This window comes from Trichophyton verrucosum, assembly GCF_000151505.1.
Source record: "Trichophyton verrucosum HKI 0517 chromosome Unknown contig00116_1.f1.exp, whole genome shotgun sequence".
NCBI classification, from domain to species: domain Eukaryota; kingdom Fungi; phylum Ascomycota; class Eurotiomycetes; order Onygenales; family Arthrodermataceae; genus Trichophyton; species Trichophyton verrucosum.
Genome location: NW_003315560.1, coordinates 26,293 through 46,743, shown reverse-complemented (window position 1 = coordinate 46,743; position 20,451 = coordinate 26,293). Strand labels below are relative to the sequence as shown.

The 20,451-nt window shown below is 47.1% G+C and overlaps 6 protein-coding genes across 6 annotated transcripts; 3 read left to right on the top strand and 3 right to left on the bottom strand.

Moving 5' to 3' along the window:
* Positions 1-1,074: 1,074 nt before the first annotated feature.
* TRV_01389 (uncharacterized protein) lies at positions 1,075-1,356 on the bottom strand (the record flags this gene model as incomplete). Its single annotated transcript, XM_003024380.1, has 1 exon — positions 1,075-1,356. The coding sequence occupies one exon, from the start codon at positions 1,354-1,356 to the stop codon at positions 1,075-1,077; it is 282 nt and encodes a 93-aa protein (XP_003024426.1).
* Positions 1,357-2,642: 1,286 nt separating this feature from the next.
* Positions 2,643-2,855, top strand: TRV_01388 (uncharacterized protein; the record flags this gene model as incomplete). The annotated part of the gene is made up of 1 exon (XM_003024379.1): positions 2,643-2,855. The coding sequence occupies one exon, from the start codon at positions 2,643-2,645 to the stop codon at positions 2,853-2,855; it is 213 nt and encodes a 70-aa protein (XP_003024425.1).
* A 4,048-nt stretch (positions 2,856-6,903) lies between these two features.
* On the bottom strand, positions 6,904-7,787 carry TRV_01387 (uncharacterized protein; the record flags this gene model as incomplete). The annotated part of the gene is made up of 4 exons (XM_003024378.1): positions 6,904-7,104; positions 7,286-7,402; positions 7,463-7,574; positions 7,729-7,787. The coding sequence occupies 4 exons, from the start codon at positions 7,785-7,787 to the stop codon at positions 6,904-6,906; spliced, it is 489 nt and encodes a 162-aa protein (XP_003024424.1).
* Positions 7,788-8,898: 1,111 nt separating this feature from the next.
* Positions 8,899-10,905, bottom strand: TRV_01386 (FAD binding monooxygenase, putative; the record flags this gene model as incomplete). Its single annotated transcript, XM_003024377.1, has 3 exons — positions 8,899-9,892; positions 9,991-10,190; positions 10,261-10,905. 3 exons carry the CDS (start codon positions 10,903-10,905, stop codon positions 8,899-8,901), a joined length of 1,839 nt encoding a protein of 612 aa, XP_003024423.1.
* Positions 10,906-15,047: 4,142 nt separating this feature from the next.
* Positions 15,048-16,750, top strand: TRV_01385 (uncharacterized protein; the record flags this gene model as incomplete). The annotated part of the gene is made up of 3 exons (XM_003024376.1): positions 15,048-15,421; positions 15,497-16,082; positions 16,145-16,750. 3 exons carry the CDS (start codon positions 15,048-15,050, stop codon positions 16,748-16,750), a joined length of 1,566 nt encoding a protein of 521 aa, XP_003024422.1.
* Positions 16,751-17,409: 659 nt separating this feature from the next.
* On the top strand, positions 17,410-20,361 carry TRV_01384 (uncharacterized protein; the record flags this gene model as incomplete). Its single annotated transcript, XM_003024375.1, has 1 exon — positions 17,410-20,361. The coding sequence occupies one exon, from the start codon at positions 17,410-17,412 to the stop codon at positions 20,359-20,361; it is 2,952 nt and encodes a 983-aa protein (XP_003024421.1).
* Between the last annotated feature and the right edge of the window lie 90 nt (positions 20,362-20,451).

Below are 20,451 nucleotides of genomic sequence, written 5' to 3'. Positions count from 1 at the left end.
GACACTTGGACTATCTTTTATCTTTCATACTGTCTATCTTATCTCCTAGGCGGCTTCGTCTGTTTTTTTTTATATCTCTTTTTTCCCAGCCCTATCTTGTCTGCCCTTATTGCTCCTTTTTTTATACATCGAGTTTCCCTTATTTCCTCATGTCCTTTTCTATTCATGTCTACGGGATCCAATTTGACTCTCGGGGGAATATGCATTGCTGGTAAAAGGTGTTTTCGTTTTTCTTTCCTTGTCCTTGTCTATCTTAGCTGGCGGTACGGCATCTGTATGCTAGAAGTAATAAACTTCCAATGTCCAAAAAAATTCCCTTCTTTGCGTAAATTCCATTCATTCAACGGGTAAATTCATCACTGCTTGTCTCTATCTTCCTCGTCCTTGACGTCCTGGTTGCCCTGTTCTTCTCCCCGGCCCATCACGCCTTCAAACTGTGACCATAGCCCTTCGACTGAGCTCAGTTCGTTCCCAACCTAGTCGAGCCATTAGCGAATGTACATCCCTACAGATAGATATCCAACAGCCCATACCGTGATGATACTCTCTAGGTTCCGGTTGAACTTGTTGATGTTCTGCAGCACTCCTTCGAGGCTCTTATCATCCCACCATTAATTAGCTGGAGTCCCTTGAGTCTGCCGGGACGTCCACGTACCAGGGATATCTCTCGCAGGAGCTCTGCTCGCTGCTCTTCAAAGTACGAAGGCGCCGGCGCATTTGACGCTGACCTCTGGTGAGCAGACAGCGGCCGCGTCGACATCTTCTCTGTCTATTGGCTTTGCTGCTGTTCTGTTGGTGGTGTTGACATTATTATTATTATTGACATTGATGGTAAACAGCGAGTTTCATCTCCGTTGGCCCGTCTCCACGAACTCCCACCAAGAACGACATATTTGACTACATCTACATCTACATCTACATCTACTGCATCCAACTACAGCCACAACCCATCAACTACAGCTGTGAACATCTCAACTTCAACTCTCTTACACTTTTTATCCTCGTGTCCTTCTCCCTTCGCTCCCCTGACTGTGTCGTCCAGGGGTCCAGGGGCATCTTACATAATCTTCATGACTAAGTAGCCCTCGGCTTCTTCTCGGCTCGTGAAAGAAAAAAAAGAGACACGAAGAAGACGAAAAGACAAGAAGACGAAGACGAAGACGAAGAGACGGACGAAAAAAGATGAGCAAAGACAAGGATGCGGATGAGCGCCGTCAACTCTGGTAGATGGATCAGGAACACAACACTATTGAACCAGCATCCTCGGAACGAAGTGGAGAGATCAACGAGACCAGTAAGCAAGCAATTATTAAAATCTGCCTGGGCTGGCTGTCTCGCATTCCGCTGGCCGTCCATCGATTCTAGAAGTGATACGCTATATCACCCCCCGACTATTGCCATGGGCGGTCTTGGAGAACCCCCGGACACCGATTGGAAGAATGCCAGAACCGCTTAATTTTAAGAGTCCCAGCAGCGATCTTAGTAAACGAAGCCATGCTGAGCACAACGCTGAGACCCAAGCCGGCTGTCGCTGACAAAAGGAGCCCCTTTTTCTGGCCAGAACACGACTGGGCCAAATTTCCCCGAGGGGCAATTTCAGAACACGAGCGAACGGTAGTGTCGTCTGTTCTCGACGGAGGAAAGTATAGTACGGAGTACTTGACTTTACTTCGCTATGGAGTACAGAGTGTGTTACGAAAGGGCCATCAGTCCGCGTGCTTTGTTCTACTTTTTTTTTTACTCCTCTCTCTCTGGTCGGTACGGCCTGTGGGGAGGGACTAAGAGTAACACATGTTGGTCTCGCCAGCCCATGATGGAGGGTCGCTGAGGCCCATTGATTGGGAAACCCTAAAAGACGGTGGGAATTCAATTTCATGTCAGATGACTGAGCGTCTTGCCGCTCGCTGTCTGTCTGCCTGTCTCTTGTCTATCTTTGCCTTTGGGAAGGGGAAAAAGAAGAAAAGAAGAGAGGAAAGGCCTCGTTCAGTCAGATGTTCCGCGGGTTGAGAAGTATGAATCTAATAGTTTCGGCGGGGGAGACAAGACGGCAGACGGCACACGATGGCTGGAACGGCGAGGTGGGACATGGAGAAGATGGTAATTTCCGAAGTGTTTTTAGCACTATCTATGCATAAGCGTGTTTGTGTGGAGGGAGGAGGGAGAAGTACATTCAAGGTAAGCAGAAGGGGAAAAAAATGTATAGGTGTTCAAAGGGGGTATCTCGGTCTGAAAAAAGTGATATTACAATCTGTATGGGTAGTAGGTAGATAGGCACGTAAGTTCGGAAGAAGAGAAAGAAGTTATACAGGAGTCGTAAACAGCATGTAGTGTTCCCTTCAATCGCACATGGCAGAGAGAACACAAGCCGCTGGAAGTGATCATGGGACGGTAAAAAAGAAGACGAATCAAGAGATGGGCTTTTTTAAAGAAAACCGCCGGTGTAGAAGAAGAAGAAGAAGCAACAGAGAGTCGTTAAAGCGATGAGTCGTTCAAGAGACGCATTCATGGGATCGTGAAGTAGTAGTAAGAGTCAGAGTCAGAGTCAGAGTCGGAGCCGAGAGAAAGTAATGCATCACTTCGGTGCAAAGTAGGATATCCGTCGAAGTTTGTCTCGAGTGCTCATCTTGCGGCTTGGTTGAGCGATGTTCACCTTGCTGGAGGATGAAGATGAAGAAGAGGACGAGGAGAGAGAGGATGAAGATGTTGATGCTCGTGAGCTGCTTCGTCGCTCGCACTCGGCCAGTATCTCCTCTAGTCGGACGTCGTCTTCGGATACATGGTGGCTCTCTGCATCTAGCAGCTCCACGAACCGTGATGTGAATGGCATTGCAGGAAGTGCTAGCGGTTGTTTGTAGTGACTTGCAGTTGTTCGTATGTAGTATTTCAAGATTGTAGTGTGGTTTGTTGTTGGTGTTGAGCACGCGAGCAGCGGCTTTTAGATCGGTGGCTTCAGTGAGTCAAGGACGACGACGACAACGATGATGATGTTGATATGTAGACGGCAACGGTAGATGAAGACGTTCAATGTAGCAGTAGAAGTAAACTGATTGTATGGAGTATATATCAGTCAGACGGGAGAGGCGAACGTGTCTAGAAGGTCGAATAAAGGAGCGACTGGGAGGCAATAAGTAGGTCTCCTGAGATCCCTCCGGACGGGCTTGCTAGTTATAAGTAGTATTTTAAACTAGAACCTTTTTCATTTTCTAGCCCCCCTGGATCCGTCAGTACGTAAATAATAATAATAATAATACCCGTTGTTGCTGACGGCGACGCTCCACAGGCTGCCAGACTGACTTACGAGTTGCCCGAACCGCCGAATGTATAGAAGTGGATTCTTGCGCAAGAAGAGCAAAAAGCCTAAATGGTCGCTTCGTCGTTCTTGTTGTTGCTTGTTGAACGGCGAAAAAAAGAGTCGAAGGTATAAAATATGGATACCGGAGCTGGATGAGTCGATGGGTGCTGATAAATAGATTCTGGTGTATTTTTAATTATTGCTGTTTTTGTTGTCGGGCTTGCTGGACGGAACGTAAGGGCGGGTTATGGCCATCAGTTAAATGCTTATGTATGTATAGCAGCCTGGCTGCCCTCCTCTCCTTGCATGTGTCTTCCTCCATCGTCTTTCCCCTTTGAATCATCCCTGTGAGCGTTTGGACGGATGGCTTATGGGGGAGAAAAGCAAAAAAGTGGTCCGCCAATCTATGCGGACGCTCTCACGCTACTGCAGACCAGTTCCTTTTTTTCCTGGGGTCTGTTAATGAGCAGCAGTGCTCGCCGAGGGATCTTCAGTTTTTCTCCATTCATTCATTCTGATGTTCATCCCTGCCTTGCCTGAGGATAGGATGGGAGTTTCCCGTTTACCAGACCACTCTGATGCCTGAGACGCATCTCTTTCGTGTACTTCTGGGCCAGAATATAGTTCGGATGCCCCCCATCCTTATGCCTTACTCACCATCCCCTAAGGGAGGACAAGAAGAAGCAAAGTGGGAAAAAGAAAAGAAAGGGAGGGAAAGGCGTCTGTCCCTCGTGAGTTTCGGACGGGCCTCTCACACGCTCTCGTACCCTCTGAGCAAAGACGTATGTGGCGCACCGCTGGCGTGAAAGGGCTGCCTGCCTCTTGCCTGCCTACTACTTTTCCTCTACCAACACCTCTTCATGCCTTGCTTTACTGCGAAGTCGCTGATCAGGTCACACGCCGCAGTAGTGAGTGATTTTGACCTGCCACCAGCCCTGGGGTGGGGGAGATGGGGGGGTGAATGGGTCATCGAATAGGCATGAAGAAAACCGTGATTTATCCTTTTTCATGGCCCCTTGCTTGGGTGTTGTTGAAGGTTGACTCTTGTATGCTCTGTACTTATTATCTGCTTCCTTTGGATGTGTTGTGGTGTGGTGTAGTGCGGTCCGAAGTATATGTTGAAACGTTCTCAGTGTCACTTCCCGCCGTCCTTGATCGATTGACTTCTTCATGCAAAAAAAGACCCTGGCCCGAAAAGACGAAACACTTCCAAAACCCGAAGAGTGCATAAGTTGATGCATCTTCTGCGGGTTGCGTGACGGAAGCCCCAATCATCCCACTTCATCTCAAGGTATCTGTGCCAGACTGTGGCGGTTAACTGGAGACCAAGTTCAGTCTTCATGGCAAATGAAAAAGCAACCATGCCTTTGCCTGTCGTCAGATCTGTCTGTACCACGTAGGAAGATACCGATATAGAAACATCAAGGCAGCTTTTTCTTATTATTGTTTTTATTTTATCATGCTGATTCATGCACCGATGTACTGGTTACTCCATCTGGTGTATCGATCTACTCTGAGATCAAAGATGTATCCCATCGTTCATTATTGGCTGCTGCTTAAACGCCCGTTTCTAAACGGGCTCATGCCGAGCAGGAGTCTGATATTTTCAGACCTGGCCGGTGTCATTCATCCCTCATCCTGTACCTTATGTATGTTTAGCTCTCCAGCGTCAAGGATCTCAACGGAAACCGAACGAGGAGTTCTCTGGCAGGTCTGCAGAAACCTGACTGTCCCTTGACCAGGCCAGCACATCTACACCGACTTGAAGCCAGGATCTTGGAAATAGCTGCACGCATGCGCGTTCAGATCGGGGGAGCCATCCTATTACCGTTAAGGCCATGAGTTAGTATCCGTTCAATAAGGCTGGGACAGACGTCACTGTGCATCGTGATGGATGGGGAGGTGGGATTCGTCCTTCCGCCCGTCGAGAGCCCACCCACCTCTCCCTCATCTGATTAATGCGCCGACCATGCCACGCCCGCTTGCTCCGTACTCTTGTCAACATAGTGTACCTGGTACCGAGCAAAGATCGGATGCTCAGCCTGTATATTATTCTTGGGCGCTCGTAAGTATAGCCCAGTTCGAGAGTGGCGGCGCCGACAGTCGTCCGCGTCCGCGTTGTCGTCTTCGAGAAGGACAAGTTATTTTTAACGTCGCCGGGAAAAAACAACCGGCCGCCTATGACGTAAAGCCGTCGCAGGAACCAGCTTTCAGCCTCTACACGGAGTACTAACTACCGAGCTTACAATACGGATAGACGGTGCTTTTTTAAGAGCGAGATTCTTATAAATCTGGCTTACTCTTCATCTTGTCATACGAAATGGTGTCACCTGTGGCTGTAGGAGCTGGCTGTGTTCGCCTCATGGCAGCATATGTATGTATAGCCGACCCGTGAGCGCCGGACGAGGATTCTAGCTTCCAAGGCAGCAATATAACTTTCTTTCTCTTCATCTAATTATCCCGAAGCATGTAGGATGCGGTGTAACAGACGGATGCGAGACATGGAAGTGAGCGGGATGGCTAACATCAATCACACGCAATGCCATGCGGGATATACCTGCCACGCGGATGCACGGCCATGATAAAGAGTTGATCAGCCGGTAAAGCTCTAATAAAGCTCTTCTTCTTCACCTGCTACATTCGCTTCTTCCAAGTTCCGGCAGCCGCATCCTGTACCAGACTCCCACAGCTAGTCAGTCGCCATGTCAACCGACGGCCGAAGGAGGGTATCGCGTAACATATGACTTCATAAGATGGACTTTTTGTTCATTGCTGAATCCCGCAGTGCTTTCTTTGTATTTCAATTCAATTCGTAAAACTCCATTCGCCATTCCACTGCACGGAATAGATGAGAAAGGTAAGGGAAAAAAAGTGATATAAACGGTTAAGATCCGGCGGTATTCGCCCCCAACGACGGCGTAAAAAGGTGAAGAGAAAGACGTTAATCATCAAGAATCACCCATTTGGACATCCTTGTCTTCCACTCCCTTTGCGTTCCCTATCCAGAGAACATTGTTGCATCTGAAGCATTGATGTATTAGCTAAGGATCCAGGTCCATGCAAAGCGTTTAGTTATCATCATACCGTATAAGCACCTCGCCTAGAGTGCCGGTGTTCTTCCCATCAATAAACTCTTCGGTTTGCGATAGTTGAATGTTCATGTATGAGTCAACACTGATCAGTCGGCCTTTATATTCGGTTTGGCCCCATTTTAGGCGAACGACAATATCCTCGTTAATCCTAGTGCCAGACAACGTATTAGCTCATGCAATTGGTATTAGCATCCTCGTCTGCATGTATCCTCGTAGATATATCACTGGCACCAACAGCTGTCCCTCAGAGAGATATGAACTCAACAGGCATATCAACTGCTGATAAAGGCATGTGGGCACGGAAAATGGTGAGGCGCATTGGATGTACTCCGGCCAAGATAGCCAGCTGTAAACGGGGAAGCCAACTCAGGCTGAGATAATCACGACGTACAAGGACTGCAGCATAGGCCGGGGGTTGAGAGGAACAAACTGCTCATTCAACTGCTGTTAGCGACTGCTTCTTATCTATCCCACACGAGCAACCGGGGCAGGGACTTACACTCATTTTGCAGGCTCCAATTAAGCACTTCTTCCCTTCACAAGACCGTAATCACAGCCCGCGACAGCAAGCAACGTATACCCTGTTAGCCAGCGCTCAATCTTCCTCTTCTTCCTGCTGCTGCTACTGCTGCTGCTGCTGCTCGTCGTCGTCTTAGAATTTGCTTTCTTTTCCTTTCGAGCTTCAACTTTCGCGACTTTGAGTTTTCTTTTGGGATGATTCTAGCGCCGCTTTTAATGAATTGATTATATAACACAATTAATGATACTAAAGCAGCGACACTTCTCGACATAAAAGGAAGTAGATATACAAACAACCAAAGGCCTCACTCGTATACATAGCTGCATAGATATTCATCTAGTAGACAGATGCCGTTCAAGCCCTACGGATCTCCCAGCTAACTTCCGTGATGTTGACCTCCTCACCCTGCTTCTCGTCGAAATCGTACCATTCATTCTCCTCCAGGCTAATGTCGCTAAACTTGGTTCCAGACTCTGTACCTGTGGCCTCCCATTTCCCCTGTATCGCGTGTCAGTCATGGAGTACTTTTGTAGCCTTGACGGTGAAGGCCAATCTTACATCTGCCTTGAATTCGGTAAATTCTAGGCCACGGCAGTCAAACTCGATGATCTTCTGGCCTTTTCCATCGAAGCCCTTCGACTCATCAAATGCCATTGGCCCAGCGGTGATGCTGGCAGAATGGGTCCTCTAATTACCAACATGCAAGTCAACTCCCGTCCCCCAAGGTAGACATTGCGTATCCCATTCTTGCTTCTACCACATAACTAGCATGCAGAAGGGTAATAGTGCGTGTGAAGTTGCGCAAATCCGAGTCATCCACTCACCCCGCAGAGCCTGCATTTCCACACGAAATTTGCCTCTCCTCGACTTCCAGGAACTTCATTCTGCTCCTATAGAACCAGTCAGTAAAAGGGTCGATCAGACAACCATGAAACTTCACGAATGCAGGAGCCGCCGTGAGAAAAGTAGACAGGTTATATGTGGCAAAATCGAATGCATTTCATCTTTAGGCGATATCTGACCGCCTACTTGCACCTTGGACAGTGTCCACAGCAACTTAACCGACCCTCACCAAGTATTCCACTTGTGGCTGACAATAAACAGAGATATTACTGGGCAATTTGAGCTCAGAAGAAGCGGTATACGTACGAATCGGCTGACGTTGACCCAGTTTGGGTGTACTTCACGGCAAGACGTACACTGCACTTTGAACGTGTAGTAATATGGATCTTCGGGGGTATCTTGAGGACGGATATTAGTGACCCTATGCACTCAGACGTGTTGGTTATCCATACGTCCTCGTCTAGTAATGCTCTCGACTCTAGAAGCAATCAAAATGCAAGAGAAAAAATGCAGCTCGCTGGTGGTGTTTTTGATATGGAGGGGCAACGCCGCGGGGGTGAGTTTGACGCCCCGACACGCCACTTCTACCATAGCCAGGTATCTAAAAGATAGACATACCCTGATGTTTGGGCCGAGAGAGTAAGAGTGAACATTTTGTCGGCTTTAGATCGCTGTTCTGGCTCTTGGTGGTTGGGTCGAGTGGATGAATGTTTGAATGTTGAAGGTTTGGCTTTAATAACTCGTCGACTATTTTTGGCTTTAGTTATTTGGTTATCCCAACTATAAAAACTCCATACAAACTACCGTTAAATTCCGATGTTTCCGATCACCAGGAAGCTTTTTCAGCCCCTTAAAGATGGACCGTATTAATAGTAAGATCGACCATTAAATTTTGGTGTCCACATGTCAAAATTTTCCGGACAGTATCGATAGTTTGGGCTGTTTAATCGGAGGCGCTATCTAGATCGTAGATCTACGAAGCCATGGCATTGGCAAAGTATGAAAATCTGTTACAAAAAGAATCTTCATTTTCATGCAAATTCAATACTTCATAATATGTCCAGAGGAGAAGCTATATGCTGCTAATGATAACCAAACAGGGATGCAGTCTGCCATGCTGTGATCTGAAGACAACGTAACCAAAAAGGTGATCATAGTCGTGAAATCGTTAGTCCGCTGGCCACCTTCGATGTGAATGTGCCAAAATACTTATTCAAGGCATCAACAGTCCCGCTTCCTTCCTCCAACATGACAATACAGGAAACGTGTCCGTCAGGGCGTATGACCACAACACCGGGCCTGCCAGTATCAAAGCCAAGTTTCCTATGGACCGACCCCATCGGACGAGTATCCCTCTTATGAACGAGGTCATCGGCGTGGATATGGTGGTTATAGGCCTTGAGAAGCCGTGGAAGAGTCGAGATATCAACATTATCCTTTTCTTCCATGAATACAGCTGCAAGGGTGAAGAATCTTGAATGGGGATTATGTTTCTCAAAGTATGGGTCTGGGGAATGCTCGGGTGTCGCAAAAAAGGAATAGAAACTCGAAGGTTTCTCCATGTGTTGGCAGAAATCAGCCAGAGCAGTTCTGGATTTGTCCAGGCTCCCGGCGAAGATCAATATCCGAAATGATCCGTTCAAGGGAATTTCCTGTTCCAGATGAACGGGATTAGAATCAACTAGACGAGTAACCGTAGCCGGTGGAAAGCAACGGCCAGGCTTGAGTCCCTTTCCTTCGGAGATGAAAAGCGGTGATTTGGCTCTATGATCCGGATGCCAATTAAAGGCATTCGGGGGGTATATGATGCCGTAACCGCTTGTGAATTCCGCGGCAGCTTTATGCAATTTGGTAAACTCCTTGCTCTCGGGTAAGTTGGGGTCTTTTGAAGATAGTCTCTGGGAAAATAACTTCGCGTATTTGGCATCAAAATCAAGCAGCTGCAGAGCGATGTATCTCCGTTCCGCTTCATAAGATTCCAGGATCGAGCGATCGGCAAATCCAGCCTCGACTGCATGGATCTTCCATGCTAGGTTTAGGGCATCGTGAAATCCGGCATTCATTCCCTGACCGGCTTTAGGCTGGTGAGGAGATTGGTTAGACGTTATATCGATAGCGTTAAGATCAGACTGGCTGGGGGGTAACCTACACTGTGAGTATGGCATGCATCTCCCCCAATGAAGATACGCTGATCCAAACTATATGAGTCCGCTAAACCTTGACCAATTGGGTAGGTTGAATACCAGTCCACTGAATCCCAGGAGATGTTGTATGGCTTTAGGGCCTTCTTGATGGAGTCTTGCGCTTGCTGGATGGTAGCTGTCTGCTTAGGGTCCCAGTCGGCATCCTCGGGGGAGGATATTTGGGTGTAGAGGCGGACTAAGTTGTCCTCTCTTGGTATCACCATCACTGAACCACTGTGAGAATGAATAGTGCATTTGTTCTGCTCGGTAGGTCAGTCAACGGCTAAAGGCGCTGTAGCATATACCAGCACTGGAGTCTCATATGCGTACCCTGATATCAGGAAAATCAGTTCGGACCACCCCGTCCACGACAGCCCATACAGCGGAAATAGGCCCCTTCCGTTGCACTTTTATCCCCAGCTGATTCCTGACAAAGCTCCGAGCTCCCTCAGCGCCAATTAAATATTTTGTCCGTACAGTGCGTTCCACGTTCGTGTCAAGGCTTTTTATGGTGACTGATATAGGGTATACGGGGTCTTCTCTATCATGTACGAATCCAGCTATGGTGCTTGGACGCTCCACGGTAGTACCACACTTGGAAATCTCACCTAGAAAGGCTTTTTCGATTATACCCTGGTGTATAATGAGGGAGAATGGGTATCTCGCCCCGATGGTCGGCGGACAGCTGGGCCAATTGCTCGTCCGACGAATGCCTTCGCTATTAGGGTCAGGGTCCCAAAATGCAACATTGTAAAGCCTCGCAGGCGTGTAGGCCATCAACTGCCTCTTTAGTCCCAAATTTCGAAGTATCTCGATTGAGCGAGACTGGATTCCGTCTGCTCGGCCTGTTTTTGTAGGCACTTCTCGGTTATCAATGTGCTTCACATTGTAACCCCATCGGGATAGGCAGAGTGACAAGAAGAGACCAAATGGCCCAGCACCAACAATAACGATATCGTACGCTTCCTCCCTCATTTTTGTGCGTATTATGCGAGGAGTGATTTTGATCCGGCGAACCGGGCTATCAAACACCTGCTACCGCAGGGCAGATTAAAAGTATACCAATCAGATATCTGAACAAACAGTTAGCCGTAGCAGAAGAAATGAATTTTTGATGAATTTGAATGCTAGGAGCGGAGATACATACCCATATTTGTACACCGTAGGTCTGTCATGTTCATGCCGGATCCTATCCGTCAGATATTCATGCCTGCTTATTCAGTCTGCATGAGAATGGCATCTGGTTCCACCCAGACAGGGCTCGGAGAGCCAAGTGCAACTTTGATAGTCAAGGGCCAAAGGGATAGTTACAGGGGGTTTATAGGCAAAAGCTAACTGGATGCTCTGGTCGAGAGTGAAGAATAACTAGTTATCCCCCCTGCGTTACCTTGTGGTCGTTGCTGGACGGGCCGGGATAGTAACTGGCTGAAGAATAAGGCCACGCCGCGATGAGGAAAAAGCAATTCCGTACGAAACTCCGGGAAAACCCTTAAAAGGCCCTTCTCAAGAGCTTTACTAAAACTGTAGTGGCGATATGTCCGGGATGCTTTGGAGATTAACGCGATATCCTATATGTGTACAGACAATAGTCTGGGTGTTGCTGTTGTTTTAGATATGTGCTCTGTCTGTCTTCCAGCCAGTTGGTTAGCTGGTGATCGTCCCTCACGCTGGATGTGCCCTGCCAACCAGTGAAACAATATCCCTTAAGCCACCACGCCGGCAGCGAAGATGTCCATCGATGCTTATTTAGATGCTGGTCTTCGCGATTTTGGGCCAGTAGTGATTGGTGCCAGGGGCCAGAAAATGTCAAATAAAGCCGCCAAACCCTTTTTATAACTAGTCAGCCTCTTAGTCTGGTCTGGAATTCAATAAACCATGTCAATACCGCAAAAATTAGCGGCTGGCTTGTCGCTCCGGTAGTTCATAACGGTAGGCGTTGGCGATCTGGTACGCTTGCTCATCGTATACTGATCACCAAGTTGCTTGACCAAGACAGAGTCTCTACGGACTCTCAAGTTAATCAACTGACTAGTTACAGAGTACTCTGAACTATGTTAACGAGCTGGTTAAAGTTGAGTCTCCGCCGATAACTGTAACTGGTTTCTTAAGGGTGCCGGCCTGGCCTGGTCGATAAAATACACCAAGCAATAGTGTAGAAGTTCCTGCATTGTTTATAACCCACACCAATGGCCAGGATGGTGAAGTTTTATCTTTGGCACTTTGTCAACAGTTCCCAGAGTGGCATTGAGTCTAGAACCCGAAGCTTGAAGCTCCTCCTGTTTCTTCTCGGGTTAACATGTCAAAGTTAAGCTTTAGAAGGAGTACGCGAAATGGCATTTCAAGATAGATAGAGTAATGTCACATGAATAACCATGGGAATTAGCGTGAATTGTATGGCATTCCTTAGCTGCTATTTATGCGATAAGGTAGTGGATTTTTAATATCGAGAGATGGTTCGGGTAACTTCATACAAAAGTAGTGTGGTGGACACTTAAAAATCTCGAGACCTTCGGAGGAGCATATTTTTCTTAATATACGCCCATGAATGCTTTGGCGTGTGCTTTTCAATAGCACTTTGGGTAATGCTAGCGTAAGTGCATATAGCAAATAAGCACCTAAAACCCTTTTCAATTTTTAAGTGTTCATAAGGCTCCAGCTGCTCTGCCATCTAGAGGGGTAATTGCATTAGCAATCGATAGGTCGACTGAAGTTCAGACATGAGAGAGAATATTGTCGAGATCCTTCAAGTGCTGTTCAGGAGATGGAGAGTAAGTGACGATGTCGTTGGGGTAGACCAGCACAGTCTTCCAGAGGTATTTGCATAAGCCGTGTCCTATAGAAGAATGATCTTAATCCAAGCTGATGGACCGTCTTGGGATAGCTAAGCTACCCGCAGTGCATAGAAAGAGACTCTAGGTCAAATAAATGCAGATGTATTCCCCTAGGGAGTATGTCCTAATCAGAGACTTAGCTGCAGTCATGACTCTCATGAAAATTTTGTAAGTCATTTGGAGATGTGTTGATATCGGGTAGTTTCCTTGGCTGATTTTCTTCACTATGCAAGGAGTTCGAGCTTGATATCATCATATTGGCCATCTTTATCATTAGGCGGACTGCTCGCTGTCCTTCGAGCTCATAGTGATGTGCCAGCCCAAAGGATCGATTAGGATCCTTTACGGGATAAAACCTCAGTAACAGCAAGCGCTTTCATATCCAGTTTGTGGTACCGCTATACAGTAGAAAACGCCAACTTCCATGTATCGTCCTTGGCGACTGGCTGCTGGAAAAAGCCTTTTGTAATATCCATCGACGAGAAAATAACGGCACCAGACAGGCCGTCGAGGATGTCATCCTGAGAGGGATATGTTTTTGCTTCATGTTTTGACTCTTTAAACAACGTTATAACCTTCAAGTTGATGATATGAGCCTGATCAGTGGGATGAAGTTATCTTTTGACACAAGTCCAACGCATCGATGGGAGGTAGAATTGGTAGGATAGTGGGAACAGTAGGTGACAGAAAGCAGAAAAAAAGAGAAGCTCCTGGCTCTTCTTTAAATAGAGAAGGTATGAACTAGTCACTCTTAGCCAGTGAATGAAGGGAATGACAGAAGAAAATGCTTAGAGTGTACATAGGGTATAAAAATATGCAGCAAGTGAATATCGGTTGTATTTGATACCTTCAGGGTATGGAGTGACTGGCAATTGAGTAGTATTTGTTCCGGAAGGCCAGATTTCGCCTCTTCAGGCTTCTATGCCCATTCATGAATATCTTACTGAAAATGTTGCTTGAAAATGTTCTTTGCTTCCACTCTCTTCGTCCTTACCTTCTAGTAGCGTAATGAAATTCTCTAGACGAGAAATGGAATTGTTTGTAAATATAGGAGCCCGAGGGTCCAAGGGGTAGAATGCGGCTCAAGGATATAAGGTGTGGCCGTGATATTGGGATAAGAACCTTTTCTGAACTGAAGGTTGAGGTCAACCCCCTGCAGTCTTCGAGAGATATCTGCAAAGTTGACAGAGGTATGAGCTGGATTTTGGTACCCTCATATTTATGTATCCCACCCGTGGTCTCCCGCTCGTCATAAGGCATAGCATAATTTCCAGTAGTGCCACCTTTTGGTAAATCGTGGGAATGGATAAATCATTCTTGTCTTCTGTCTTCAGTGCTGTAACTACGCCGTCCGTAAAATCGTTAAGCTCCTAGGCCTAGATATAGATTAAACTTCGGCGAGACCACAAAATCACGTGCTACATTGGGCTAACCAATGGTATTCCGTAGATTACACCAGTCACGTGCCAGTCCTTCCCGCAACTTTAGCATCGGGAGTTCGAACTTCCACCTTCTACTGCACCTGATCTATCAACAGTTTCATGATCGTTGAGCATACAATGAAACGGAGATACGCTATAGAAAGGGGTTGGTTAGTTATTTTAGCTGTTCTGACCTCTTATATTCTTTGCGATAAGAAGAATCCGAAATGATACTAGAAGCCTTGATGGTAGTAATACCATGCAGCCTCCTATTACCAGACGTATATCCACCCCTTGCTTGCCGTTATGGTATGTACAGGATCCTGTATATATCTACATGTTCATATTGAAGACTACCTTTGGAGTACAATACCCCCCGGAGCTCAGTGACATTTTCCAGGTACTGCTAGATGTTTCTTTTTAAAGATGCTATATGTATGAAACTACTGCTCTTTGCATAAGGCAACCTGTAGGTTGGATGTCTCTATTTGTACTTACTTGGTATATTTAACTACTCTATATATTCCGAGATAGTTCTGTTAGATGGCAGTGTGGCCATATAGCTGGTTTTTCACTAAGCATATCCTGGTGCAGGCTTTGGAGAAGGATCAGGCTCTTACTAGCTGCAGTCCGGGACAAACCGGACCTAGAAACGCGGACTGGTGTTGTTTACTTTGGTTGCTAGGTGATATCACTCTTTTTATATCAACTCCATCACTACCGCCCATTCCTCTTGAACCTCATCCTCACAACAATAGCTTTGGTGGCTATTGTGGTTCTTTCTACCTTACACTTTCTAATTCGTGGCAATAGCCCTTATTGTGCTATTCATGAGATTCATCTCTTTTTATTTGTTATAAAAAGCATGATGCTTGGAAGTTCCTCTGGCTCACACCCACAACATAAACAAAGACCAAATATGGAGCATTCACAGCATCAACGCGATGGTACTAGAGATTTTCTTCCTGGATTAGGGCATCAGCAACGGTCTAATCCCTCTTCGCATACCCATTCGTCAAGTTTACCTAACCTAGAATCGAACGGCCACCAGAATCATACCCTAGACACCCAGGGTTGCCCGCCTTGTTGCTCTTCCAGGGACGCATTCAGGCAGTTGACGCGAGATATCTTGCATCTGACCGTCCAATCTACAAAGGAAGCTGGAATTCCAGTCAACTCGTTAGATCCAAAGAAGTACAATCCATCGGAAGCCATGGAGGTTCCTCTCGCATACGACAGGTAGGAACGCATATCTACAGATTAAGCTATATTCACTCTGATGCTAATAAATTATGCTAGTCACTCATCTTATAGCGGTGCTTCGGAATACCATGAAAGTAGTGGACGTCAAAGCGTATGGCCTGGATCCCCTGAAAATGACTCACGAATCCAAAGAGAGCCATCTCCGCCAAAGGCTTACTCCTATCCCGCGGATGCGAGTCAATACGGAAGACGCCTTCCCCAATCCAAGTCAGACGGTAATGTAAAATCATTTGACTACGGATACCGTGATAACTCGGACATGGCCAGCTACTTCCAGGGATGGGAAAGCCCAGCAAAGGTGCCTCCTGTAGAAAAGTGGGAAAACGGTGGACGTAACCATGACCAAAGTCGTGACCAGAAGCATGGTCAGAGACAGGATCAGAGATATTATGAAGCAAACCGTGCGCTGCGTGGACGCGGCCGTTCCCGTTCCCCCACTAAACTCGAAGATTTGGATGAAGAGTCCGCTCTTGATCTATACCCGCAACAGAAACGCTCAAAATCTCCGCATAAGAAGCTATTCGGCGAAAATGGATGGTTAGGACGCTCGCCAGACATCAACGATGTCCCCGCCGAAAAGAGGAAACCTGGTCTGAGAGCTCTCGGGGAGAAAATCAAACAGCGAGTTGAGGATATTGTGAGCACATGGACTTTTTTTATCATCATGAATAATGGAGCTGGCACTGACATTTTCTATAGACGGGATCCGGATCTGCCCCTTTCCAGCCTAAGATGTTGACTAGGTCTACTTGTCCAATTTCTCTTGATCCCCCAACTCAAGCAAAGCTTTACTCCGAAATGGAGCTAATGATCTGCGTTACGGCCAACCAGTTTCTCGTAAGCCAGTACCAAGCTGGCTACATGTCTGCCGAGTCCGTTAATAAGGTCACCAATTTCTGGGTGTCCAAGGGCAGACCGCCAGTCGTTCAATTTCAGTTCGACCAAGCCACGCAACGAGACTTGATCATCTACAATCTTCGAACTTTCAAGTTCCATGGCGAATGTGCATATAACACCGTTGTTTTGAACGCAACTCTGTACAACTGGAAGGCCATGGCGAAGGAGATGAGCATTCGCACATTTTGCTACCCTGACAGTGTCATTAGGAAACACATGCATGATACACATAAGATCTTGGAGATGTTGGGAGGACCACTGGTGACATTTCTGGCTTTCCAGGAACTGCAGATGGGAGCACTTGCTGCTATGAAGAAAGCTCAGGAAAAGCAGCTTAAGGAGGCTGACGACAAACATGTAACGCAAGGAGCATTCCACCAGCTATCCTTTGGAAAACGCACGGCTTAAGGGGAAGGCAGAGTATTGTTGACTACGGAATATGGGTCTCGGGTTTTAGTTATTGTTGAAAGGCCCTTCTTTACGATCAGTTGTTTTTTAATGTTGCTGCCTTTTGGGTCGTGGTCTCAGCGGGCATCCCTTGGTGATTTGTTAAGCCCTTCAGGCAGCCTCTTTTGTGTATAATTAGCAAAGTCTTACTTATCGTGCCAATAGGAATTAGCAAACAGGCGAGATGATCCCTGCCATAAATAACCAGTTCTCTGAGAGTTATCAAAGATCCACATGGTTGAGCCTGGGCGCGTCACGTGAAGCTGCCATCCAACAACGTCATCGTCGAGTCAACATTTAGGAAAATCCCAACCACCAGAAAAGCGACAACCTGGATTCTCCAACTTTTGCCCTTGGGAGTGAATCGGACTAGGGGATAGCATTTCGTATCCTGGTATTATTATCCTTTAAGAAAAACCTGGCTACACCCAGATAAACTGCATGAATTCTGCTACCTATGGCTTTGTTCTTGACGTCCAGGATGCCAGAACCTCCCATGCCAGAAGGTGGAGCTGCTTCTGCTCTTATAATTCTTTGATTTATCCTAGATATATAAGGACCGGCCACTTCTTTGAATATCCTCAGCTATAGAAGTACCAAACAGAGCTATTTCTTAAGTCATGGCTGCTCCCACGCATACATACGGGCCAACATGCCTGCTCTACGAGGAAGAAGGCAACGCCGTTATCAAGGGCGGCCCAGACGAAGTAATCCCTCCACCACCTACCGTTCGAGCCCAGTTTTTCTACCTATCATCGCTCCCAATCGATGATCCCTTGACACCAATCACAGCTCCGACCACCAACTCCAACACACAGCTGCCGACGAGACCGTTTTCAAGCCGAGACAGTATAGCTCTGGAAGAAGCTTGGCAGGCTCTGCGGGCTGATTTTGAGAGGGAAAATACAAGTGACTCCAGAGCCTCTGGTTCCCGGGAAAGCACTTTGAGACTTCGAGGAATACCTCCAGCTGTCGAACGAAGCCGGCGAGGGTCAGATGGAAAACTTATCAAAAACAGTAAAACCCTCCCAGCTTCCCGGCTACGGGGTGAGGGAAGAGAAAACCGGAGAAGCTCGCTGGGGGTTCGGGAAATATTTGTGGATGGCAGTGTAGCTGCTGGGAAGGAATCAATTTCCAACGTACCAAAACCTAGAAACGCTGAATTACCGGACTTCGAAAAGTCAAAGCAACGACGAAGAACTCTCGGATCCTATGAAACTTGTGAAAAGCTACAGAAATGCCAGAATTCTCCTGTTCAGCCTATTCCCGGAACACCTACGAGAAGTGGGACGCCGCTTCAGAACGGTGACGACGGGAGGATGCGAACCATGGCTGATACCAATGTTACTGGATCTCCATTCATTCGGGCGCCGGTTAGAGATCGATCGGATTCTGCTGCTAGCTCAGCTTGGGGCAACGAAGATATACTTGAACAAATGAGACGCCCTTTCAACGGAGACAACAATTCTACTACGCAATTGAAAGCAGCCCTAGAGCTAGACCATGAAGTCAAACCCAAACTTCGAGAGACACCTTCTCCAAAACCAGATTCCCGACCTTCAACCACCGGCTCGGAAGTTGTTGACGCAGGTGTAACGGTGACCGTAGGCGCAACGCGCCTTCATCTCGTAGAATTGCCGAAACTACAGATGAAGCCCATTTACTGGAGCCCAGTGAATGATATCTCAAATGTTATTAGAGCAACTTGGTTTTACAAGAACACTATGCTTCCTGTAGAAACTGATCTCGCGAATCATTTGGAAGATGGTTACATGGAACTGAAGCCCTGGACACAAACGTGGCAAGACGAGCTCGATAGCTGTATAGAAAATGGCGCGGAGGCCGAGGAAAAAATTATATACAAGCTCTGGCCTGATGAGGTACCGAAGAAAGCAGACAAGGCCGGCCGTGAATCGCCTGGAATTATGTCCGTTGGAAGCGCACATCTGTCACAGCATGCAACGCATCTTGATTTCAGTGTAAATAGAGCCGCTGGTGGTGTGGAAGGCCAGGTAGATACCGTACGGCAGTTCAAATCTTCCAGTGTCATATACGTCAATGCGAAGGAGGCACAAATCTTACGACCAAGTCTGTTGCCATCAGTTGCACGCGGCCGTCGACCCCTGGCCTCTGTACGAAAGGGCAGACAAATTGGCATCCCCGTGGTACGAGGATTCAGCCCGCAACTATGGGATAAATTGCATCCGTCAAAGTTCGTTTCTACAAACGCAAGGAATTTCATGAAGATGCGCGAGATGGCTGCTGGCCCATCTGCTTCTCGCCGACAAATCTGTTATGCCTGTCAAATGGAGGATAAGAGGCAGGATGTGAGTGATCTTGTTTTGGTTATACACGGCATTGGCCAAAAACTATCTGAACGAGTTGAGAGTTTCCATTTCACCCATGCAATCAACGCCTTTCGAAAAGACGTGAATGCAGAGCTGAGCAGCGATGCGGTATGGCCACATATGCGTCAAGGTCAAGAGAGCATCATGGTGCTCCCAGTCAATTGGCGAACAACTCTATCTCTTGAAGGTGCGGAAGAAAGCATTTCGGCAGCCGAGGATCCTCATGCAAACAACTTTTCGTTGAAAGATATCACTCCAGACACAATTCCGGGAGTCAGAAATTTGATCAGCGATGTTATGCTTGACATCCCATACTATCTGTCTCATCATAAACAGAAAATGGTACATGCGGTGGTCAGAGAAGCAAATCGAATATATCGGCTTTGGTGCCGGAATAACCCTGGCTTCCAATCCCGTGGAAGAGTACACATAATCGCTCATTCCCTGGGAACGGTCATGGCAGTGGATATCCTTTCGCATCAACCGACTGTTCTTCCGTCCATCGATTTCTCCAGCACTGAAATCAGCGAGGCCATTTTCGAGTTTGATACCAAGAACCTATTCCTCTGCGGTAGTCCTGTAGGATTTTTCCTGCTTCTCAACAAGTCCGTCCTTCTTCCACGCAAGGGTCGGAACAAGCCTGGCATGGACCATGGTGAGGACGCAGGACGCGGAATAGCTGGTCAGGCTGGAAAATATGGATGCCTTGCAGTCGATAATATATATAACATCCTAAATGATACGGATCCTATTGCGTACCGCTTGAATGCAGCGGTGGATGCTGATCTGGCAAACTCGCTCAAACCAAAGATTATACCTAGTTCGTCAACCTCACTTTTGCAAAGCATTACGAGTGTTTTCCGCTGGGGCACAACATATACCACCGGTGCAACAGTTGGTAGTACCGCTCACGGCGCCGCAGCTACAATATCCAAGCTCCCTTCAAATATCGAACTGGAGACTCATGATTTCACCCGCGAGGAAATCGCCGAAACACGCATGGCGCTTTTGAACGACAATGGACAAATAGATTTCTACCTCAATGTTGGCGGCGGACCTTTGAACATTCAATATCTCAACATGCTCAGTGCACATAGCAGTTACTGGACACTGCAAGATTTTGTACGATTTATCGTTGTGGAAATAGGAAGAGTTCCTGGCAGAGATGGGGCATTATTGGCGCTTAGAGCGGAGAAGAAAAAGGGTTGGAAAATGGCGAAATGATGATATTGCTATCAGGATATGCTGCAAACTTATGGTAATGGTCACTGGAAACGAAAATAAGATTGGTGTCTACTGGTGCTTTATTGGATG